This window comes from Camelus bactrianus, chromosome 11 (genome assembly GCF_048773025.1).
Source record: "Camelus bactrianus isolate YW-2024 breed Bactrian camel chromosome 11, ASM4877302v1, whole genome shotgun sequence".
Lineage (NCBI taxonomy): Eukaryota > Metazoa > Chordata > Mammalia > Artiodactyla > Camelidae > Camelus > Camelus bactrianus.
In genome coordinates, this window is record NC_133549.1 from 41377117 (window position 1) to 41401358 (window position 24242).

General features: G+C 50.7%; 1 protein-coding gene across 5 annotated transcripts in view; it reads right to left on the bottom strand.

The window, feature by feature from the left end:
• Positions 1-24242, bottom strand: part of PAX2 (paired box 2) — an 80918-nt gene that overhangs the window by 25558 nt on the left and 31118 nt on the right. For 3 of the 5 annotated variants that reach the window (XM_074373762.1, XM_074373760.1, XM_074373761.1), the window contains exons 5-7: positions 21881-21966; positions 20254-20373; positions 14606-14674 (exon numbers count right to left, since the gene is read on the bottom strand). In XM_074373762.1, coding sequence (XP_074229863.1) covers positions 14606-14674; positions 20254-20373; positions 21881-21966 — 275 coding nt within the window. The remainder of the gene's footprint in view (positions 1-14605; positions 14675-20253; positions 20374-21880; positions 21967-24242) is intronic. The other 2 variants (XM_074373764.1, XM_074373763.1) reach the window with 1 other exon arrangement.

Consider the following 24242-nt stretch of genomic DNA (forward strand, 5'->3'; position numbering starts at 1 on the left):
GGAGGAGGAGGCAGAAACAAGTGTTGATCTAGGCTTCAAAGTGAGCAGGAAGGAAAGTGTGTGAGTGATTAGCATCCACCCCCTTGTGCCAAGGAGCCTGACTGGGAGCTCCCTGTGGTCAAGAACCATGACCGGTGCCTCTCTGTAGCACCAGTGCTGGGCATGGAGCAGGGCGTAGGGCTGATACCCAATGAATGATGAACGAACAAATGAATGAGGCTTTTCTGGGTGGCATTCAAAGCCAGACCCTTGGCAGAAGGTCTCCAGACCAGCCACTTGACTGGCTTGGCACCCCAGGGCACCCAGTCACTTGTCAGGCAAATCCCCTACATCCCTAGCTGTCAGAGGATGTGAGGAGACCCACAGCAGACCCCTGGGTAGACTCACACCCCTTCTTCACCTGCCCTACTGCTTGTTAGCTTCCAGCAGCATCGACTCTGGTCCACAGGAGGCCCTTGCCACACTCACCAACAGCCTCCTGACTGCCTATGGTACTTTGACCCAAGGGACAGAGCAAACTGTGTTCCCAGTTTAAGAATGAAACTTAACCTTCGAGCTGCAGATCTGCCATCTAAGGCAGCTGGCAGAGGTTGCTTGAGAACGGGGCCCAGAGATAGCCCCTACATTGGATTCCCCTCACCAAGGCCCTGGTCACAGCAGGGTTCAAACAAAATGGGTCTATCTGCCCATGGTGGGAGTTGGTTCCAGGGAAGGCCTTTCCTAAATGACAGAGGAGGCCCTTGGCCTTCACCTTAATGGACAACGATTCTACCCCTCGTCAGGGCTCCAAGAAGAGGGCTGGAGTATTGTGCCACATGTCCTGGGTTTTCGGGAACAATTCTGATTTCCACTATCCTTTCCTACTTTCAGGCCACTGTTTTAGACTGAGGTTGGAAAATGTTGCTGTAGGTTTAGTAGGACCCTCCCCCGCCAGAGCAAGGAAGGGACCACGTGCTAGTCAGTCTCCATACATAGAGGATTCAGTCCTGTTCTGCTGTCCCCTGCCCTGCCACCAGCGCTGGCAACTCACAATACTGAGAGCTTATTACATGCCATTTAGTCCTCCCAACAACCCTGTGAGGTAGCTGCTGTGATACTTATTTTAAAGATAAGGAAACTGAGGCAAAGAGAGGTTAAGTAGCTTATCCAAGACGATGCAGCCGGTAAATGACAGTCAGGATTTGAATTCAGGTCTGTTTGACTCCAGAGCCTACCCTCCACATCATTTCACTCTGTTGCCTGGGTGCCAAACCCAGGGGACCCAGCTGAGGGCCATGTGGCCTCACCCGGGACCCTCCCAGCATCCCCCCTTTTCTGCTTTGCATCCTCCCTACACTGAGCTGGCTACGATCCCTGAGCTGGCTGAGCCCAGACTATGTCCAGAATGATGAGGGGACACTTGGTCCAAACTCCTCATTTTACAGTAATGAAAACTAGCAGGGTGGGCAGTAAGGTGGGGGAGGGGAGGTGACCAGTCCAAGGTCACACAACTGGGTAGGAGGATTCTTGGGACTGGAGCCCATTCCAGGTGCTTTGTCCATGACGGCATGAGCACTCTCAAGGAGAGCAAGCTGCCCCAAGTCCTTTTCAGAATGAGGCAGGATATAAATAAATTAATTAAATTAAACAAACTGCTGAGTTAAAACTTTGACGTAGATTATTCTTTCAAGGGGAACAAAGGCTCATATTGTCTTCTCCCCTGACTACTTCATATTTGCTTAGCAGTTAACAAAAAGCTTTCACAGCCCTTACGTTATTTGGACTTCCTAATCACTCTCCAAGGTAGCTGGGGATTATAAACCCCTCTTAACTGGTGAGGAAACTGAGGCTCAGAATAAATAAAGTGCAGAGTAAAGGAGGGTAGGTCAGGGGCATATCCACCAGCGAGCCTGGTGCAGGGAAGGTGCCCGTGGAGAGTTGTAGCCTGCGCAGCAGTAATCTGCAGCTGCCCGCCTGCCCTGCCCACATGCAGAGCCTGCGCTCCAGCAGTGGGGCCATGCTCTCCATGCAAAAGAAGAGAATTGTAAAACCAAAGATCACCTTGACTGGAAGGAGAGCCAACTACAGGATAACAGTGGTTACTTCCTGATCATGAGCGAATTATTTCCTGCTCATCTAAGTTTTGTCTCATGGTTGAGGCTTTATACCATAAGCACATACCACTTCTAGCATCATGAATAAAAATGGCTTTTACTCCTCAACAAAAAGACATAATTTCCTCATTCACAAGTGGCCTTGTCACTCCCCATCTATTCCTGGGCTGCCCTGGAGCAGAGCCCTACCTCCTACCTCTCTGATCCCAGGCTAGAATCTGTCTCTGGCCAATCATGAATAGGGCTGTCCAGGGAGGTCTCAGTGGCTTGGGGAGGGTGGTGGGCACTGAGCACCACATATTTGGGATGAAAGCTACAGACAAGAGGCAAAACAGAAATGTTCTGTCTTCCTTGCGTGTTGACATTGTACCTGAATTTCCAAAGCAGTCACTGCAAGGGACAAGAGAAATTCTTGTGCACTGACTAAGAGGGATGTTGGTAATACACAGAAGGAAATAATGCCACTTCCTCGGTCAGAAGGCACCACGGCTATTAAAGTCTATAAAATCAAGGTGGAATGAACGGGGGCTGCCCACAAAATCCCAAGAAGTAGGAATTAAGCATTTGAGAGGAATTCTCTTAAAGTATAGAAAAGAACTAAACTAACTTCAGTTTTCTAAGCCCCAATACATATATGTACCTGTCTATGGGGAAACTGACAATATTAGGCCTTCCACATACACTCATTAAATCCATTCAACTTTATGAGGTGTTAATTATCATTCTCATTTTTCAGATGAGAAGGAAAATTATTTGTTTAACATTATCCAACTAGTAAGTAGCCAAAGGCTGGATTTGAACACAGCAATGTCTGACTCTAAGCCTCTCCAGTCTATCAAATTTGCCTTCTCTGTCAAAGATCATCATCACTGTCATTTACTGAGCACTAACTATGTACTAGGCAGGCTCCAGGCCCTTTATAAACATTACCTCTAACCCCACAGAACACTGACAGAAGGGATATCATTAGTTCAATGTTACCAATGCAGAAATAAGCTGAGGGAGAGTAAAAAGCAAGTGCATGACCACACAGCTAAGGAGAAGCAATCTTGCGGAAGGATACGGGAAGAAAAGAGAAAAGTGTGGAGAAAGTGGGGATAGTGGGTGATGGGCCTCAGCCTCTAGGGGGGCTTCGGGGAACACAAGGGTTCAGGGGGCAGGGTGGAGGCTCTTTGCTCCATCCCGTTCTGACTGGTGGCCTCTGCTCCCATTTCTCTCTGCCTTAGCTCCCATAACACCACCTTTCCCCTCTGAGGGGTTCACCTCCAGGCCGGCCCCTAGTCTCCCCAGCTGCCAGTAGTTGCAGTTTCAAACTCAATTGTTCTCCTCGGTACTGAGGCAAATGGAGTCATTAATTACCTTCTATCGGCTGGGCTGAGTTCAGAACGCGATCAATATCCCCGCTTGTCATTCAGGGCAGCCTGCCTGTGCAGCCCCGGCCCCACCCCCACGGCAGCGCAGGACCGTGAGGTTTGGGCTGCCACCCCTGCCTCGCATCTGACTGAGAACAGGGAGAGAGTTTGGGGATGCTGAAGAATAGGGCTGCTCTCTGGACTGGGAGAAGAGCAAGGATCAATGGCATGGGGAGGGGCAGGGGCAGAGGGGAGAGGGAAGGAGAAAGAAAAGGGAAGGAGCATGAGAGAATGAGGGAAGGGCAGAAGACAGGAAAAGAAGGAGGGAGGAAAGCAGGGTCGCCATGTGCTGAGAAGGGGCTGCAAGGGCAGGGCTGGTGAACGAGCTGGTGCAAACACTGTCCAGGAAGATGGGATGACATTCCCTGTTGCCTCTCCTCCTTCCACTGGATAGTCGTGAGACTGCCCTGGCCAGGCACCCTGAGCCAAGCTCAAGAGGAGAGTTTGAAGAAGCCCTTGGAAACCTGGCCCAAAGCTTTGGCTCTGAGCAAGACCAGGTTCTACCCAACCCTCTGGCTCTGGCAAACCTGCAGTCCTTGGCTGAGCCCAGCTTCTAAATGCTCCATGAGTACATGATAGGGTGGAAGGCAGTGGGGTTGTGGGAGGACGGTAGGGAAGACGGTGGCTACCTGCCTGCCTGACCTCAGTCTTACTGGGCCCATTTACACTCATGTGCCTCTGGAGACACTAACTACATTAGTGGCCCTAACATAACACTGGACTGTGAGTAACAGCTAAGGGGTTGAAATCCTAGTCTTGTCCGTCACTTGCTCTATGACCTTGGCCAAGTCCCTTGAGCCTTTCTCGATTGAGTTTCCTCAGATGAACACCAGAGGGTTGCTAGCTCCCATCTCAGCAGTATTCATTTCTCTGTGTTCCAGTAGCCATCTATCCAAACTTCTATTGTAGAAATAATAACAACTAAAATTGATTCAGCTCCTATTATGGTATCAGACGCTATGCCTAACATAATCCACTGATTCAATCCTTAAAATAACAGCAGCTAACATTAAGTGCTTACTATATACTGGACGCTCACCTGAGAATTTTACATATATTAATTCATTGAATTTTCACCGGAACTTCAGCACGAAGCTTCTATTATTATCCCCATTTTGCAGGTGAGGAAATGGAAGTGCAGAGGTTCAGAAACTTTCTTAAGGTTACACTGCTAACAAATGATCGAGGAGGCAGAAGCAAACCCAGGCCATGTGCCTCTGGCAGTTGAGCTCATAACCTGGAGAAACCAAGCGATAGAGAGGCTGGGACACTTGCCTCGAATTATTCACTCCAGCCAGTAAGTGGCAGAGCCAGGTTTGGAATCTATATGTGTTATAGTTATTTTTTAATGTTTGTTTTCTCCATGAAACTGTGACTATTTTAAAGGCAGGGACCCGTCTTTTTCCTTTTTTGTAAACCTAGCCCAGGGCCTGACACATAGTAGGTGATAAAAAATGTTGCCTAATTTGTCAAATAGAATTCCAAAAGCAAAGATTGACATATTCTTTACTTGCCTTGCAGTTTACCTTTTAGAAGGAAAAAGAAGCAGCATAGGAAACTGCTTCTTTGGATTCAGTGTTATCACACTTGATAGCTGGAAACTATCTGGAGATAATTTAATCCAATTCCTTCTTGGAGATTTTTTTTAAAAAGGTCAGAAAGGTTGAGTCATTTTCCCATGTCACACAGCTAGTCATCGGTAGGATAGGGACTGAGGTTCTCAGCTCCCATACCCTTTCCACTAGTCCAGGATGCTTAATTCTGACCAAGAAAGAAAAATTGATAAAGGGAAGTGTTGGGGATATGAGGAGAAAGCAACCACATCAAGGGCTGACAGCGGTGAAGGAAGGATTCTGTTGGGCAGAATCTGACTTGAGGAAAGCAAACTGCTATGTGTTGAGGGAAAGAAAGGCAGTATGATCCCATGGCAAGAGACTCTAGAAGGGACTATAATTCCATGAGGACAGGACGCTCTAAAAATGAAATTCTGCCTCACAAGCTCAAATAATCAACCTGACAAAGTAAAGGGAGTGGGAGTAGGGAGGGGTGGAAAGAGAGGGCACTTAAGGGAAGTCATTGTTGTTGCACACGAATAAGCTTTAAAATATGATGAGTCTAGATTTTAAAAGGACATGTACACTGAACAGTGGAAGATTATGCAGCCATTAAAAAATCATGTTTTCAAAGAATATTTAATGATATGTGAAAATGGTCTTATATAACGTTGAATGAAACTAGCGAGACACAAGCTGCATATGTAGTATCATTGTAATTTTGATAAAAATTATATATTATATATATAATTATACATACATGGGGAGAAATGACTGTAAAGTATATGCCAAAATTCTAACAGTGGTTCTCAGTGATGAGGTTATGGGTGACTTTTTAAGAAATTTACTGTATCTTCCAAATATTTTACAATGAGCATGTATTACACTTACTATCAAACTAAAGTTATTTCTTTCCTCTTATAAAGGACGCACAACAGATGGAAGGAGGGGACCATAGCCAGGGATGGATATAAGAGTGGCAGGAGTCCATCAGGAAGACAAAAGCTCAGAACAAGCTGAAACAACAACAAAAAAAAGGCCTGGGTAGCTACGTTTGGAGAAAGAACAAAAAGGAAGGCAGTTTTAGGCTTGTGCTCGGGAGACAAGGTAATACAGAGAGAAACTAGAGAAAAGGCAGAACTTCTCAATCACTGGCTTGCCTCTGTCTTCTCCATTAAAGGAAAGAATCTTCAAAATAGGACCAGCAGGAGTTGCCCAGGTCAGGAAGAAGTTAGGCAGGTAACTTTTAACCATTTCAATTGAGTTCACTCTCCTCCCAGTCCCAGATAATTCATATATCAGAACCTCAGGTGTGTGTGGGGCAGGTAGATATGACCCTAAATTTTTTGTTGATAATCTTTGAGAAGTTGCAATGAGAGGGCAAGGCAGTGAAAAACCAATGCCTTCTTGCCTAGCAAAAGAAGTGGAAAGGCAAGCTTATGCAAACAACACTCTAATACATTTAATATCAGGGTCTGGAAATCTTTTAGAAGAAATTATTGCACAGTTAATATGTGGGCACTGGAAAAGAAAGTGGTGATACTGTGGAGTCTGCATGCACGCACCAAGAATAAGCTGTAGCACATTAACTAGTTATCAATGCTTAGAGCCAATGCCATCCCCACCAAGGCTTCCTCAGTTGCCCTGGTGGGAAGCTACTGCCCTCCGTCTTTTACGTTTATCATAGCACTTTATACCTGGATCATAGCATCTATCACATATGCCTGTACAATGGTGTGCACCTCTATCTCCCCACTAGATTAGAAGCTTCTCGAGGTCAAGGACTGTGTCCTGTTTACCTGTGTAAATCAGTCCTGCTATGCTTTGTACATAGCAGGCATTCAACCTGCTCATCAACTTATATTGGATTTTAAAAAATTGATTGATTAAGGAAATGCTGTGGGTACAGAGAATGTGAACATTTCATGGAGAATCTTCCTAACTTTATGGACAAGATGAAGAACAATGAAATGGTTGACAGCTGTTGGGCTCAATAGTACCCAAAGCAACCAGGAAGGAGGTCTCCACTGGTGGGCCATGTGGCTTTCCTTTATTTTAAGGGAAAATAACTCTTTAAAAAAAAAAATACTTGGATGGTGACATAGAAGACATCCATATGATCTTAATTGGGTGGAATTAAGAGCCCAAACCAACAAGATGAAATTCAACAGGGATAAATGGAATGCCCTATGTTTAGGTTTAAAAAAAATCAATTACGCAAGTGCAGAATGGGGTAGACCTGACTTGATAGCAATTGATGTGAAAAAGTCTCGAGGTTTTAGTTGACCAGGAACTCAATATGAGCTTGAGTCTGACACGGCTGCTAAAAAATCGAATGTAATCTTAGGCTACATTATGGCTGTAGACTCTCCAGATAGAGAATGGCAATGGTTCTACTGTACTTGGCTTTGGCTAAACTGTCTCTCGAGTTTAGTGTTCACTTAAGAGGGACTTTAACTGTCAAGAATGAAGTCAGAGATGGTAACCAGGTTAGTGAGGGACCTCCCTTCAGTACGGGGATCACACTATGTGAGAAACTGAAATCCACCCGGTGTCTTTCCAGGTGCTCAGTAAATCAGGTGGAATGAATGGAAGGGAGGCATCAAATGAAGATCTTTACCACCATTCTATGTAGTAAATGTCATTATCTGTATTTTCAAGATGAGGAAACTGAGATTCAGAGAGATTAGGCAATCAGTCAAACATCCCAGAGCAAGTAAGGAGTGGAGATGGAGCTCACATCCAGACATTTGGATTCCAGGTCCCATGCTCTTCCCTCAGCACCACAACTGACTCAGTATAAAGGCAGTGCTGCTAACAGTGACTAACTGTCCATCTGTGTCCTATGTCCAGGCAAGGGCTGTGACTTGTTAGGCAGAATTGCTGGAGGGCAGAGTCTTATGTGAGTGGCAGATAAGACCAGGTGATCTTTAAGAATCTGACTCTGCCTTGTCACCACTCTCAGCCCAGCCACTGGCCTCCCTCCACGTGGGAGGTGTCCCTGGAGACAGCCTCTCCAAATCTCAGACATTCCCAGCTTCAAGTCCCATTTCCTGCTTGCTCTTATGGCCACTTCCCCGGATTCCTACTGAACGCTCAGCCACATGGTTCAGCATTTAATTAATAGCTTATTGTTTAATCTGTGATAGCCTTGCCTCTCCATAGAAGGTAATTTCCTTGAGATCCACGTCCTGCATTATTTGCTTCTCTCAGGTATCCCAACACAGTGGGAACTTGGGCCCAGAGATCCCCAGAGGGGTCGGTCGGTGTAAGTTTGCTTAATATCCCACCCATTTACACACGGAAGCAAAACTACAGACTCTCAGCTCTCTGAAATGGTTTATGGGAAATCTGCCCAGACAGAGGACAGAGGGATGGCCTGAATGGTCATTTAGGGCCCTCATATTCCTAACCAACCAGTGGAGAAGAGGAAACCCCAGAGAATTATGCCAGTACAGTTATGTTCCCCGTTTGAGTAAGTCAGCCCCAGTCACCTGTAGAAAAGAAGGGCATGGACACTCACTGCCCACACACAGCCGGCCACGTGCACGCGATTCACGTGTGAAGAACCAGGAGGGTAAGCAGGCATGGATGGGGGTGGGGAGCAAACAGGTAGTGGGAGAGAGAGGACAGCTGCACAGAGGAAGGGGACTCGTGAGTGCTGGGTGGGTTTGGGTGAATTCCCCAGAGTGATCAACTTTCCGGGTTGAGAGCATGCACTGCACCTTCCTGCTGGCCTGTGGGCAGAGGCTGGGGCCCCGGGCTCACTGGCTGCTGGCAGGGAAGGAGGGCTGGCTGAGGGTCTGTCTGTATGGACCCTGAGTCCTCCTTCAGCCCTCTCTGGGCTCTTGGGAGGGGCTGGGGCCTTCTGCCTGGTGCTGGGCTCTAGCGGGTACCAGAACCAGTTGGAAGCCTCTCTGGAGCCAGAAGGGAAGGGGGCTTTGTTAGCTCAAAGGACACAAGCAAGGCAAAAAATTACATACCAGGCCGCTCTAAGTATGCTTGTTTAGAGAAACTGCTTGCATTTATGAAGTCTTTGGTGCGGAAAGCAGGGTTGCAAATGACTGCATCAGAGCGACAGTAAAGGCCATTAATTTCCTGTTATGTTTTCCTGTGTTGGGGGCTTTATTAATTTAATTTTACACTGTCGAACAACAGCGAGAGCTGACACTGCCACACCACCACGGCTGGGGTTTTCTTTTTGTGTGTGTAGCAAGGCTTTGCCTGACATGCAAATCAACGCTATTACCGGAACCAATAAAGATGTGTGGAGGGAAGAGGGGAGGGGTGAGGAGGGGGAGGCAAGGAAGGAGGGAGGGGAAAGGAGAGAAAAGGGGGAGAGAAAGGGCAAAAGCCATTCTTGGCCAGTTGCTGCCTCCCTCTATGCCTCACATCTCCTGGCTTCCCAGAGCATCTTCCATGATCAGCAATTTCTAGCCATCCTTTCCCTTCCCTTGTACTCTCTCCTCCCTTAACTCTCTGCCTCCAGATGATTGTATCTCTGTTGTCCTCCTCTGTCCCAGCTCCTGGAGGAACTTGAATAGGGACACAGAGTTCCCAGGAAGAGGTGGGAAGTAGATTTCTCCCCACTGCCCATCCCCAGCCCAGGTGTGTCTTGGAGGCAAGAGGCTGGGTGTTGCCAACACCCCCTGATCCCCACCCCAGCCAGAGTGCAGGTTACAGATTATTAATGAACATGCACATGAACCCATGTGTTTGTGCACATGAAGAAGAGTCTAGAAAGGCAGTTACTCCACCTTGCTTATAAGTCCCTCTGAGAGTTACCATATCCTAACCTTGTCAGCCATTTATTTCCTCCATATTCCCAGAAAAAAAAATACTGTATCTGATGGTTTTTCCTTAAGACACTCCAGCAGCTGTCTCCAGGAGCTGCAAGGTACCCGGATGGTCTAGACCAAAGTGCCAGAGTAAAATGGACGCCCAGCATCAGAAAACAGACAGGTTCCTGGGAGACCACATTCCAGTCCCTTTTACTACCTAGACCTCAAGACCACCTGCACCGCCCTTCACCCAGAGCAGCTTCCACCAGCTGTTTGTGGTCCGCACTGCAAAGGAGATGGAGGTGGGGATCGGGAGGTAAGAGGGAAGGGAAGCTCCTAGGGTCACTCCTACCAAACACACTCTCCTGTGTTCCTCCATCCCAGGCTTTGCAGGCGGCTGGGACCTAGGGAGATCTGTGACAGCCAGTGAGAGAGAGAGAGAGAGAGAGATTGTGTGTGTGTGTGTGTGTGTCCGTGTCCATGCATCTCTCCCTCTGTCACTGGCTTGCTTTCACTCCTGCCCACACTTTCTGCTCCAGGAGCTGTCTGGCAGGCTCAGAGAGGCTGTTGGATGGACTCCAGCTCTCCCCAGGAGGAGAGCATAAACTTCATAAACTGCATTTACTTTAATGCAGGTTCCTGGGGCTGCTTTCCTCTGGCTTTTCTTCCCTCCCCTTGTCTGCTCTGTCTCGATCACATTTTATCCCTGCCCCTGTGTGCACCCAGACCTCTCTCTCTCTCTCTCTCTCTCACACACACACACACACACACACACTATAGCCAATGCTCCTGAAAAAGATGACGCCAGGCAGGAGGAGAATGGGCAAGGTGTAAAAGCTCTGTCTAAAGAAGAAAGCCTCAGAAAGACCCCCATGAGATGCCCACAAGCTTGTCTTCAGTGGAGATGAGCACAAAGGGTGCTTTGAGGCAGGTGGGCAGGCACCTCAGGGAGGGAGGGATGCTGACATTTCCCAGGGACCTGACGGCCAAGTGAGGAGCCACCTGGAGTCTGGGCTGCGGGCTCCAAGGAAGGGAGGGAGAGGAGGTGAGGCCTCCATGCAGGTTGAGGTCTGTGAGGCCTCCCTTGTCTGGTGCTGTCAAGGTCAGCAGGTTTGGGTTCACCGAAGGGTCAGGATGGTTTGAATTACTGGCTCTGCTGCAACTCAGCTCTGAGGCTCGTGATCGGTCTCCCAGCCCTCCCCCCAACCCTCCCTGCCTTCCCACCCTCACGGGGTAGAATGGGGTGGGTCCCTACTGGCCACCAGGGCCCTGAGGAAGGCAGCAAGGAGGGGCCCTTCTGGTGTAGCCAGCGATGGTCGGGAGGCTGCTGGGACCCATTCCTCTGGAAGGCAGCAGTCCTGCATCGCCCCAGCCTACCTTCTCCCCCATCCCTTTTTCTGAGGGGTCCTCTGGCCCCTGCCCTTCTCAGCTGCCTGCAGGCCTGCAGAAGAGATGGTGCCCAGGGAGTGGCAGGGACCCTGGGGCAGCCTCGGTGCCCAGCTCCTCCTTCCTGAGTCCATAGCCCCCGCCTGGGGGAGACGGGCAGAGCTGAGGCAGCGGATTTCTCGCTTGGCACCCTTGCCCACGGTGGGAGGAGGACGATGCCTATTTGCAGGGCTGGAAGGTAGTTGCCAAGCAGAAGATGAGGGGGTGAAGACCTTTCCTGACAAGATGGGTGTGCATACACATGCACGGGGCGCCCAGCCTCAGGGGTGGGGAGGACCCGAGGCGTCTGCTGAGACAGTTGAAACACTGCGCTACATTCACCCTGACTGCCAGCGGTGCAGGGTCACACACAGGCCCCTGCCCTGCAAATCTGTACGTTCTCTCCTGGGGAGTGGGGTCGACCTAGCTACTCTGACTTTTTGGCACTTTAGGGAAAAAAAAAAGTACTCTTTTGTGCTAAATCACAACACACTTCCTCCAACAATCAAATAAAACTTCATCCACAGCTGCATGATCAGGTAGGGAAACTAAGGTGGTTAATAACTTGGCCACAATCTCTGGTATAAATGCAGGGATTTATGTACAAATTCATGCACCTATGTCAGCTACACACAGCCATGGCTAAGCCCTGGAACCTCCCCACAGAAAAAAGTAAGTCCATGTGTGCACGGGGCCCAAGGTGAAGGTCGTAAACCTACCTCTGTATAATGACCTGGTTGGGGTTCAACAGGCTCGTAGCCAACATTTCCCTGAGAGTTTGGCTAAAATATGTGATCCAACTAAGATAGAAAAACTCCCCCTTCAGGTATGAACGGTCTCATTTCCCAGGTTACTAGGAAGATATAATCAAAACAATGAATGTGTGTTCATAAGTGGATTTTGGGGGGCTGTGTGTCTTAGTGAATGCTGACCTGTGAACTTTAGCTCTCTCTTGGACTAGAGTGGACATTAGCCAGGTTTTGAATATTTGTTGGAAAATGAACATAGGTCAAGCCTTGCTAATGCATGTAAAGTTGGGCACTTGTCCAGACAGATGATTACCTCCGTGCAGACTTGGTTTCTGGACTCTCAAAGGACCTGCCTCCTGAGGGTCAGTGTCTGTGACCTGTGCTAGGTAGTACAGTATGTGTGAAATCATCTAATTCTAGCAATAATCCACAGAGGCACTTTCCTTAGAGAAAGTCAGACTTTGCTTGGCTTCCCTCTGCCAATATACTGTCTCCTCTCAGTGCCTGGCTAGATCTTGGAGGAGAGTGAAAGCAGAAAAAGGCTCTGCGACGCCCTGCCCATGATGGAAGCTCACTTCAGAGGTCTGAGGGCACAGCACAGCACCCCAGATCCACACTCCTGGGTGGGTGGGTATTCTCTAAGAAGGGAATCGGATGGCTGGGAATGTGTGTGTGTGTGTGTGTGCATGTGTTTAAGGACTGAGTGGCAAACAGACATAACTGTGCCCAAGTGCTGGGTTTAGGTTAAGGAATCAGTGCAACCTCGTTTTGTTTATCCAACATAGTGCAACCTCCCCTCGTCTTCTGGGCCCTCCTCGGCACCCTTCCCAGCTCCTTCAGGCTGTATCCTCTCCCACTAAAATGGTGCAGACTCGGCGAAACTTCTCTCTTCTTTTCCCATGCAGGGAACGCTCACATCCCTCTTGGCTTCTGCCAAGCCCCCGCATCAGGACCAAAAGGCCACAGAGAACAGGTACTGTGGGCCCAAGAGAGTCAGGCTCTGGCTCCAGCCTCTGCCCCTACATGTCCGCCCCCTATAAATCTACCAAGGAGCCCTCACCTGTAGACTCCCCCCAGCAGCCTCTTCCAGGACCACAGGCCCAGGCCACAGGCATCCAAAGTCCCCAAAGTCCCCAAATTCCCCAGGCCTGGCAGCTGGCCAGTGGCAACGCCTCTTCTTCCCTGGGGTCTTCCTGGCCTGCCTTTTCAGACACCAGCCCTCCTCTGCTGCCCCTCCAGAAAGACAGCAGGGAAGAGATACTGGTGGCCAGGGCATGCCTGGTTTACATTAATGAGATACAGCGAGTGTAATCCAGCCATGGAGGCAGCCTACAAAAGGAGGTGATCGCGGGCGGCCAGGAGCAGAGCCGCTCAGGTAATTGGTTTATCTATCTGGAAGCAGGGGGAGCAATCTCAGCACAGACAGACTAGCAGTAAAGTCTCTTCCTTAAGGCTATTTCCTTTGTCTTTTCAATTGCTTGCACATCCATGTGAGAGAGGGAGAGAGTGTTAAAGAGAGAGGGAGAGGGAGAAATGTTAATTTGTGAATTAATGGCTTTTCTCAGCGGAATTGTAAATTCAAATGTCACCTCACACGGTGACACCACGGCTGGTCTGCTGAAGAAGCAATGATAAGATCCCCCACCTCCCTCGGTGCCCCTCCCTCCCCAAAGATAGCTGCGGAGTGGAACATGCTACTTTTAATTTGCAATAACAACACAACAGAGGTATGCAGTAATGACTGCCTTCTACCCTCCTCCTGGCTTCCTTCCCCCGAGTCCGGTTGGCTCCCCACTTCCTCCCTCCCACCCCTCTGCTCTTCTGCAACAACACCTCACCTCACCCCGGCTGCCCCCCACCCCACCCCAACCAGGGCCTGATCACATGGGGGGGGTGTGCCTTTGGAATCGACGATGCTGCAACCCTCTCTTCTCCTTCAATAATCAGGGAATTAATGACCCTGAAGTTAAAGTGAGGCTGATACCGAGGCCCTGCCCAGCGTTGGGAAAAAGCCTTCATTGTTTTCAAGCAGGAGGCGGGCAGCAGTGAGGGAGATTCATGGATGGAGATTGAATATGCAATTTTCTTTCACCTTGCCAAGAGCTGCCCCTGGGCTGTGCCTGGCCTAAATTTTTCCTTTTACCATCTCTGCCTTATCCGGCCCTCCCACCTCCCTTCCATTCTTTCCAGAAAATTACCTTCAAAATTGATTTCCACTTTTACAAACAAATATAATGGGAACACAGGAAAAAACTTGGGCCGTGATGAATTAGGGCTGTCAGGTGCTTCCAGGTCTCCTTTGCTTTTGTTTTACTACCCGATCTGCTCTTTGTTTTTCCAAGGGCTGGAAAAAGTGCCCCCCAACCACTGAGTGTCTGACCCTCCAGGCCACGGGGCCTTAGCCCCAAAACCCGGCAGTGGCCCATGGCAGAGTGAGCCAAGCCCTGAGACTCCATTAGTCTCTTGGTTTCCCAGTGGAAGCCTGAGCCACCTTCTCCTATTCTGCTTTCTGGTCCTTGAGAACCCATTCTAACCACCCCCTCCCAGCTGTTACCCCTGGCCCCCGCACCGTGTTCCCTCTGGCCCCCATACCTCTTAAAGTCCAGACCAGATGCAAACCTCCACCTCCTCTAATGTGGGCAGGATCAGTGTATACCTCGACTAGAGCAAATAAGAGACAGACAGACACTGAGAGATCGCGAAAGACAGGAGAGTCAAAGACTGGGGGGGCAAGCCCTGAGATTGGGAGATCAGGCTCCTCTTCGAAGGGCAGCAAAAGTTCCAGTCAGCAACTCTCACACAGCCTGAGGGTGTAAAGGTTCCCAGCCTCAGTCTCCCTTGCCTCAGGCCCCAGGCCACCCCTGGAGGCAGGTTCAGGACAGCCTATCCGTTTGCGAACAGAATGCAGAGTGATGACAAAGCGCCCTTTGGGCCAAACTCTTTATATATACCTGTGCCTCAGGACCATGGAAACTTAGCACACCCAGGCCTGGCTTCTAGCTCTCCCTGCTCCCTGGAGCTGGTGACAGGGATGTGGACATGCACCTCCTCACATTTGACCATTGAGCGTATACACTACCCAGAAAACTGTGTGCCTGTCCAATACACAGCCTTCCCCATTCCCTTTCCCCCAAGATCTCAGAAAGGTAGAAACACGCAATACCCATATTTGCATAAACCAAGTAAAAAAGCCCATGTATGTCCATAAAACAAACATACATTTCCCAAGTAAATAAATACATTTGTATGTGGGAGCGGAAATACACAGCAAGGCTAGAGGAAGGAACGCCTCCACGTTAGAAAAGAAGGGGTCCTATATTTATCTGCACACATCTAAAATGCCTGTGGAGACCCTAGTGGGTAACTGCAGAGTAAATGTTCCAGCACAGATGGACAAAGGTCCTCCCAATCACATAGGGGAGGCTGATGTCTTTCCCCTGGTGCCCTGGTCCCATTCAGGTTGGCTTGTCCCAGCATCAGCTTCCCTAGGCTGCCCTGCTTAAAAGGGGCTGCAACAAGATGAAGGAGTCTGGACCCCCAAAACTTTCTTTCTGACACAACTTCACTTCCCCTTGAAACATAAACCTGCTGATTACGCCCTCCTTCCGAGACACACAGCGAGCCATCTTCCAGGATGGAGTTGGCTCAGCACTTCATATCTGTGATCTCAGGTGGTCCTCTCCACAGTCCCCATGAAGTCAGTGCCATCACCATCTCCAGTTTACAGATGAGAAGACTAAGCTGATGAAGGTTAAGTGAGTTGCCCAAGGCACTAGGATTCCAACAGGGCTGTGCCTCCCTACAGAGCCCTTCCGCAAGGATGTATGCTGCCCATCCCCACTGCACCCTGGGGACTGCCTGCTGGCCTCCACCCTGAATCCTTCTTCCTTGTGGGAAGCCAGGGCTCCTAGACGGGCCAGATGCCACTCTTTTCCACAGCCCAATCCCCTCATTTGCTCCAAGTCAAACCTGAGCAACACACTAGGGGACGTCTAGGAGGAAAACTAACTAAGGAAATAAACCGCTTCTTGCAATTATGGCTTCATCCAAAGCAGAAGGGAGCGATTAAAGGCAGTGACAGGGCTTGGCCGTTTGCAGCCCTGCAGCCCGCCCTGCCTGCAAACGCACAACTGCACTGGTTTGGCACCTCTCAACTGCACAATTCATTGTGCACCTAATTAATGGAATGCAAAATCACAGCTCCCTGCAATCCCACACATCAAAGGATGATATCAACACACCTCCCCTCACACAGATCAAAAGACTCAGACCATATGACTTCATTTGGATTTTTGGACAAGTTATGTAATTGCTCTGGGCTTCAACACCTCTGATGGACAGCAATGCTTTGGGCCACGGCTGAAAGCAACTGGGTGAAGGTAAAGGACTTTGGTCTTTCAGCCTGAAAAATTACAGAAGTCCCTCTTGCAGCCACATAAGGAAAGCATGCAACATTCAGGGAAGCAGTGTTCCCTCAAAGGCCCCTAATATACCCACCCATACTTGTAGCTAAGAAGAGGTGATAGCAAAGATTTTAGCGGGGAACTGAATGGGGAGCTACCTTCTCAGACTGCTGGACAGCCTGTCTGCTGGGTGCTTCGTGACATAACTTCCTTCTCTACCCCCGGTCTGTCTACCTGTCTCACTCTGGGACCTCCTGGACTCTTAGGGGGAGAGAGGAGTCAAAGCTTCTTGACTAGTACTTTTCATAAAGGAAAGTCTGGGGATTTTTCCCATTCTTCCAAAGGCCAAGGCATGAGGGGGCATCTCAAGCAGGCTCATAGTCACCGTCAGTTTCATTTTTCCCCAGAGTCACAGCTGATCGGCCCTTTAGTAATGTCTCCCCAAATCTGATTTCTGCAGATACTAATAACGCTGTCCATATTCTGAGTGCCAATGCCAATAATGCTCTGGGTATTATCACTGTGAACACCAGTAACTACTGCTGAGATTTGTCTCCGATAATGCCAGCACACACTGCAGTGATTGTCCTCGCTAATGCCCACCACCGTGACATTGTTAGAGCTGAAGAATAGGCCGAACTGTACCCAGAGGCAGAAGCCGGAGCGGCTTCCTTGAGGACAGAGAGGCTCACGGCTTGCCCCCGGGGCATGACACTTCTAGGGAGATGCCCCAGTGCGTGGCGCCAAAATAGGGCCAGGCTGGCAGGGGCACAGGGTCCTCCTGGGGGAAGACTTGCCTCTCCACTCCCTTGGGGCCTACTCCCTCTGTATGCATCCCAGTTCCCATGCTGGCGCTCCTTGGGCCCCCAGTCAGTGTTCTGCTTCGCCGGCAGTGCTGGCCTGGGAGCTGAAGGACACACCTGGGTGTCTGTGCAGCCCGTGCCCGCGGCCGCCGCCCGCGACCGGCCTGCCAGCTGCCGAGCTACCTTGGCCCGGCTGCCTGCCGAGCTGGGCTACATCATCTTGACACATAATTATCTCCCCTATTCTTAATCATCGGAGCTGCTTCCTAATGCAAACTGGGCCTGGATGCTTGGAGGCACCCAGAGTTGGGGGAGGGGGGACAGGCTGCGAAAGGTCTGCCTTTGCTCTGCCTTTCCTTTCCTTCCCTCTCCCTTCCCACCTTTGTCCGACTGATCAAGTGTGTGTGAGTGTGTGCGTGTGTGTGTGTGTGTGTGTGTGTGTGTGTGTGTGTGTGTGTGGTGGAGCAGTGTTTCGAGGGGGGTCAGGGAGAACTGAAATTCCTCATAGGCCCCCACCAAAGGAAGGACTGTTCCTTCTGGTCTGTGGTTGGTCAAGAGGAGAGAGAACTCCCCCCACAAAAGAAGTAGGGTCTCTGATCCTTCTTGCCACCTGGTCAGGCCCAGGGCTAAGTGTTTAAGCAGGAAGGGTAAACTCAGAGGCCGCCATTATCTCTCACTCAGAATTCACTGCTACCTGAGCTGTCTCCCCGCTCACCAGGGTCCTGCTGGAGGAGTGTCTTCCCAAACTCAGCCTTGCTCTTCTCCCTTCCTGCTCAGACACCTTCAATGGCTCCTCATTCCCCCTAGAAAAAGTCTTTATATGGTCCTGTCTTGGCCTGCTTGCCTGTGACCCTAACCCTCTACTCAGCCTTCCCTCCATGAGGTCCCCTATGCCCTTTCATCTCAGCCAAAGCGCCCTGGGTTTTTTCACCACAATACCTTATGGTCACAAGGCTGAGTCTATGGGATAGAATTTCACACTACCATTGTCTTTGCATCATGCCCCTGGTCCATCCCTCAGGCTCCTCCTCAAAGAGCAGCTGTGCCTGGAGGTTCACTCCCTCCCTGCTCTGCATTCCCATGGCCTGCAGCCCAGACCTCCAACACGACATAGATATCTAGATATCTGATGGGCCTTCCTGCTCTCTGGGCTCACGGGTTTTACGTGCCCCACTAGACTGTAAGCTCCTTAAGGACAAGAATCATATCTTGTTCTGCTTTGGGATCCTATAGCACCAAGCCTTTCTTGCAATGGTTGCCCAGAAAGGGTTCAGTGAATTGAATTGACTTGAAACAATGGGTGTGATCAATTGCTCAGAGAGGAGAATGCTCTGTTCTGGGCCAGCAGGGCCCGACTCGGGGTGGCCAAGGCCTCCTGCTGGTGCCTCTCTACCCCAGCCTCCTGTCACAGACCGTAGGAGCCCAGAAAGCAGAGGACATGCTTTGCCCCAGCCGCAGACCAATGAGGGAGAGTACAAAGGGGGTCCCTCGACCTCCCCCGGCCCCTGGTCATCTCACAGGTGCTGGTGGTCAAAGAAGAAATTCTCAGGGTCTGAGGCAGAATCTTCCAGGCCACTCAGGGTGCCAGAGGACTTGGTGAAGGCCTGAGTGTGGGAAACCCCCAGGGAGAACTGAGACCCAGGCCCTTTCACAGCCGCCCCCTGCCCATCAGTGGTTGCCGCCAAAACAACCACAATGAAATTTAGTGAGTGGCAAAGGCCGTGGCAGCCAAATGGGTTTGGATATTTTGGAAGAAGGAGAAATAGAGCCAGACAAGCTGTTTTCCTGTGAAACGAGGCCATTAGGGCTTCTGGAAGGAGGCCAGGCCCAGGTCATCACTGTCTTGCCAGACCCAGGCCTCTCCTACTCGCTGTCCCTTCTGCTAGAGGCCAGGGCTCTCACACTCTCTTTTCCCTCTGCCGGGGCCCAGGAAATCTCAGCTTTGTCCCTTTTCTCTCTTTTTTTACCCTCCAAAGCTGCCCCAATCAAGGGCTTGTCTATGCTTGGGATGACCACATGATTTGTTGTCCAAACAGGACATTTTTGAGAGAAAAAGGAGATGCTGACTGGCCAAGATGCAGAGACAAAGGCATAAATTGGGACTGTCTGGACCCATGGGATATATATTCATCCCCTCTATGTTCATTTTAGAGGGTTCTGTCTATTTCATGGGAAATACCCTTAAAATCAGACACCCTCCCTAGACTGGGAGGCTACTGCCACCCCAGCAAGGACCATAAGATCAGGGAAGGAAGCAGGCTTTAGCCACTCTTGTCTCTGGGCCTGCCAGCACGGTGCCCTGGCCTCATGCATCAGAAGAGAACCAGATGGTCACCAAGGGATCCTTAATGTTATTTGAAAAATTCTTTCTCCCAAGTCATTACCACCACTCTCTCCTCTGATTCCCTTCCCTGCTCCTCCTTCTCTTCATCCCCCTCAACCCTGAACTTCCTGTCTAACAGCTGGCTGCACCTGAGGGATTACAGGGAATGAGAGGAAGGGCCAGAGAGGAGCCTGGATGATGTCTCTCCCAATGGAGAAGAGCAGAGAAGGCCCACACCCAGCTCCCTGAGTGGGTTTTAATGGGCACAAGGTCCACGTGTTACAGGGAAAGGACACCAGGGTCAGCTGTGCATGACATCACTCCAGCATCTCCTGATGGGTTGGGATCAAGAGAGGACAAGGCAGGTTGGCCTTTCATCCTCAGGTCAGAAACCAGCTGTCCCCCAACCTCCAAAACCTTCCCACAGTACATGGTTCATGCTCTTCCTCCTGGCAACCCACAGGGATATTGGGGGTGAATCCTAGCAGAAGGTGAGGCGGTTGGGGCTGTTGAGCAGATGGTGAAGCTGATGGCCCCACCAGCAGCCCGCCTCCCTCTCTCCAGGAGCCAGCAGGGCAGTGGGGGGACCTGGGCTTTGCTACTAAAACTGATCTCACAGCAGAGCAGCTGCGAGGCCGGTCCGAAACCGGAGCTCTGAGTCCAAGGACAAAGCATGCACAGAAGAAGCCAAGCCTCTTCCCTCCTCCCTACCTTCATCACGTTTCCTCTTCTCGCCATTGGAGCGAGGGATCCCCAGGATCCCGTTGATGGAGTAGGATCCCACTGGATCATTGGAGGCGCTGGAAACAGGAGGGGAGGCCGTACTGGGAACTGGATGAGAGTAAGGAGGAAATGCCATCAGGATAGTGGTTGTGATCACAAGCCAAAGCCCCAGGACTGGGGGCAGAGAGAAGCAGAGAAAATGAGGAGGGATGGGGAGTCCACAGTCTCCTTCTTCGTCTGAGGTTTGAAGGGGAATATGTTGCTACAGACATTTCAGGCTATTCACTGCTGTCTACCCCGGGCTGAATGGTGACCAGTCAATTCCAGCCTCCTCTGCAGACCTAGAGATTTCACTCACTGAACTTGTTCCCTGAAGACGGATGGAAACAGCAAAGCTAACTCAATCTAGAAAGTGACTCAGTGGACCTGCAGAGAGTATAGCTCCTAGGATGCCTCCCCCCTTGCACAGCTCATCCCATCCCGGGGGGCCAGGCAAATCCTTCCAAACAAACCCCAGCCCATTGTTTCTAGTCTCCTAGGAGGAGTTGTTACCCGTGCTGATTTGGAGTTTCTGGCTTTCTAAACTCTGTCTCTGATTCTCTCAGAGACACAGGACTGGTCCTGATATTCCGCAGGAGCATGAAGCTCCTCTCCCCCAGTTGCTTCTGGTCTTGAAATCACATAAGTTCCTAATTCCCTCTCCAGGCACAGTGTAGTGAACACATTCACTCCCCCATGATCAGCTCAGGTAGAGCCCGGCCCAGCCCTGCCTCCCAGCACACGCTGTAGCCCGGGCTAGTAAACAACGCTCCTGCCAAGTCCAGGAGGGCTGGGACCAGCCGTTTCTACTTCTTGCTGGTCAAGAGAGAGAGGATAGCTGCCAAGAGAGGTGGCAGGAGGAGTTTAACCACATCCCAGCTCCTCAAGCCCCAGGCCTCATATATAGCTTCAGCAGCACCAAGTGCCCTTGGGCCAAAGGGAAGACAGTAGGTGTGGGGTGTGAGCAGATGTCTTGGTGGGCCTGGGTTATATCTCTGAGAGGCCATGAGAGAGGGTCAATTGATGAGGAGGCTGGAGAGGGATGGAGAGTCACCGAGTGGATAAGAGAGAGACCAAGGGATCCAGAGAGATGGGCCAAGAGGGAGGGGGCCATGAGGAGAAGGGGAGAGAGACAGATCCTCACCTACAGAGAGGAGAGGAGAGAAAGGGAAAGGCAGACAGGAAGGAAGAGGGGAGAAGAAAGGAGAATAATCTTAAAAATGTTAAACAGAAATGGAACAAGCAAGTAGGTAAGAAAGAGAGAGGGGCAGAGAGGGAGAAAGAGAACGAAAGATGGAGAAGGGGGAGGAGGAAGGGAAGGAGAAGGAAAGCTAGAGGGGAAAGAGAGAGACAGACAGACACACAGACTGATAAAGGCAAGGCAGCTGGGAGGAGATGCGGGTGGGAGGCAGAGAGGGGTCCTGGGGAGCTAGTTTATCAGGCAGATCCCAAGCCTCTAGGAGCCCAGGGAGAGCACAGGCTTGGACCTCAGACAGCTGTGCATTTCCCAGGGATGAGGCTGCGCTTCCCAGCTCTCAGGGTGCCCAGCTTCCTCACTTCCCCCCAGCCCTCTTACCAATGGTGTGGCCAGGGGCAGTCACTCCGGTCCCGGCTCCATCCGGCGTTGGGTGGAAAGGTTGCTGAACTTTGGTCCGGATGATCCTGCAACAGCATCACAACAGCATCACACATCACATGCCCTCTCCTGCCCTGGCCAATCCAGCCCAGCCCTGCAGAGGCGCTCCCCCAAGCTCCTCAGCTTCCTCCTCACCCATATGCTCCCTGAACCTCTGCCCTCTCTGACTGCTACAAGGCATGAGCTTGCCCTCACGTTGGCTCTGTGGATCCAGCCTAGCGCAGCCCTGGGCGGAGGCAGTCTGCATTCTGTCCTGCAGCCCTGCACAGAGGCGGTCTGCATTCTGTCCTGTCGTGTGCATCGTCTGAACTGCAGCTTGATGTTTGGTAGCAAGGATCAGGGTAGCAGAGTGAGTGGAGCACAGCATCCTTCCCCTTCCTGGGCATGGGGATTGCCCTGATGACTTGCTGTCCACCCTTCCCTCCTCAACCACACACATCTCCTCCTGAGAGGAGTCTGGAGATCATTTTGGAACTGACTTTCCTATTGGGACTGTATCACAGTCCTCCAGAGTCGGGGGACGGGATGAGATTTCCCCATTTTGTGAGCTAAAGGGAAGTACCCAGGGAACCGCTGGGTCACAGGTAACCAACCCTTTTGTCTCCAGGATCCTGACCCAGCACATGGTCCCTTTGCCAGATGTCAGGCCCTAGGCAACTTCCTGAGCCCACTTAGTGCTCTCAAACTCATCAAAGCTCTGCCCCTGCCCAGCTCGCTGGCCCACTGCCCTCCTCCTCAGAGACCTTACTTGGATCACAGCTTCTCTGCTAGGCTGGGCGAAAAGCCTGGTGCCCTCCCTATGCACTCCCAGGGGTGGGGGTCCAGATCGAACATCCCAGGGATGGGAACTGTCAGTGACCCAAGGCCCCAGGGCTCAGCGATGCAAGAGACCCACCCTAGGGGCAGGATGGAGGAACACTCCCCTCCAGCCACTGGTCAAATCGGGTGCCCCTGGAAGCCACTTTTCTGAAGGCATTGCTTCTCTCCACAGAGAGATGGGTGAGCCAAGTTCATCTTTACCAGCCAGGTGAGTCACAAGCCATGCATGGAATGAAGCTGGGGGGAGGACACATACCCAGAGAAAGCCAAGGAACCCTTAGGGGGCCAGGCAGTAAGTGCCTAGAGGATGCAGGGGAGGAATCATCCCCCTTGCAAGTGGGAGAAATGGGAAAGGAGTCTTTGGAGGCGGAACTTGATGTAGATCTTCAAAGCAGAGTAAGGCTGAATACACACACACACACACACACACACACACACACACACACACACACACACACACAGGAACCAGAGGCACAGTGGATAGTGGAAAAAACACCAGGCTGCATGGCTTTGACCTCATCTTTATCTTTTTCCGGGCCTCAGTTTCTTCAGCTATAAAGAGGTTAGACAACAGGATCTTTAAGGTCTCTTTCCCCCGTAAATAATAACATGATTCTAAGATGAACATAGAAGCAGAGAGGAGGGGGTTACACGCAGGCGCTGGAGGAGGGTGGAAGCAAAGCCTGGAAGCCAAGCGCACATGCCAGGTTAGCGGTTAATGCCCAGACCAGGAGCTGTGGCGGTATATGTAAGAGAGTAAGAGGAAATAAGGCTGAAAACTTGGAGGTAATGATGATAATAGGTATTTTCCACTTATTGAGCATCCATTATGTGCCAATATTCTACGCAATTTCTATTCCTGTATATACACTACTGTAAATTCTCAGACAACAACCTCCAAAGTAAACACTATTATCCTCATTTTGCAGATTGAAAACCGAAGCCGACAGTGGTTAGGAGCTTACTCAGAATCACACTGCCAGCTCAGGCAGCGTTCGAATTCTGTCTCTAAAATGTGTGCTTTTTGTTGCTTTGTCACACTTCCCCCAGCACACAGGAACCAGGTTTAGAGAGTCTCAAGCCATGAGCAATTTCTAAACTGAAGGGGACGTGCACAAACCAATCCAGGCAGAGTTATCTACAGGCAAGAGGCCATAAGGGGCTGGTCTCAGAATAGAGAGGGAAGAATTCACAAGACATTGTGAAGGCAGAATGGTCAGGATCTGGCAACTCACTGGAGACAACCAATGGCTCCAGCATGCCGGATGACTACACCTGGCAGGCTGGTGGTGTGTCCCGCTGTCAGAAAGAGGGATGCGGGAAGATGACTGGTTTGGTTCTTGACATGCAGCATTTGAGGCGGTAGGCAAGTGTCAAGGGTTGGTGGGGAGGGCATGGCCCAGCAGGTATGGACTGGGGAGATTGTCAGGGAAAGGAGTGTTGGTTGAGACGAGAGGCCTAAGAAGCAGACGCTGGAGGACAC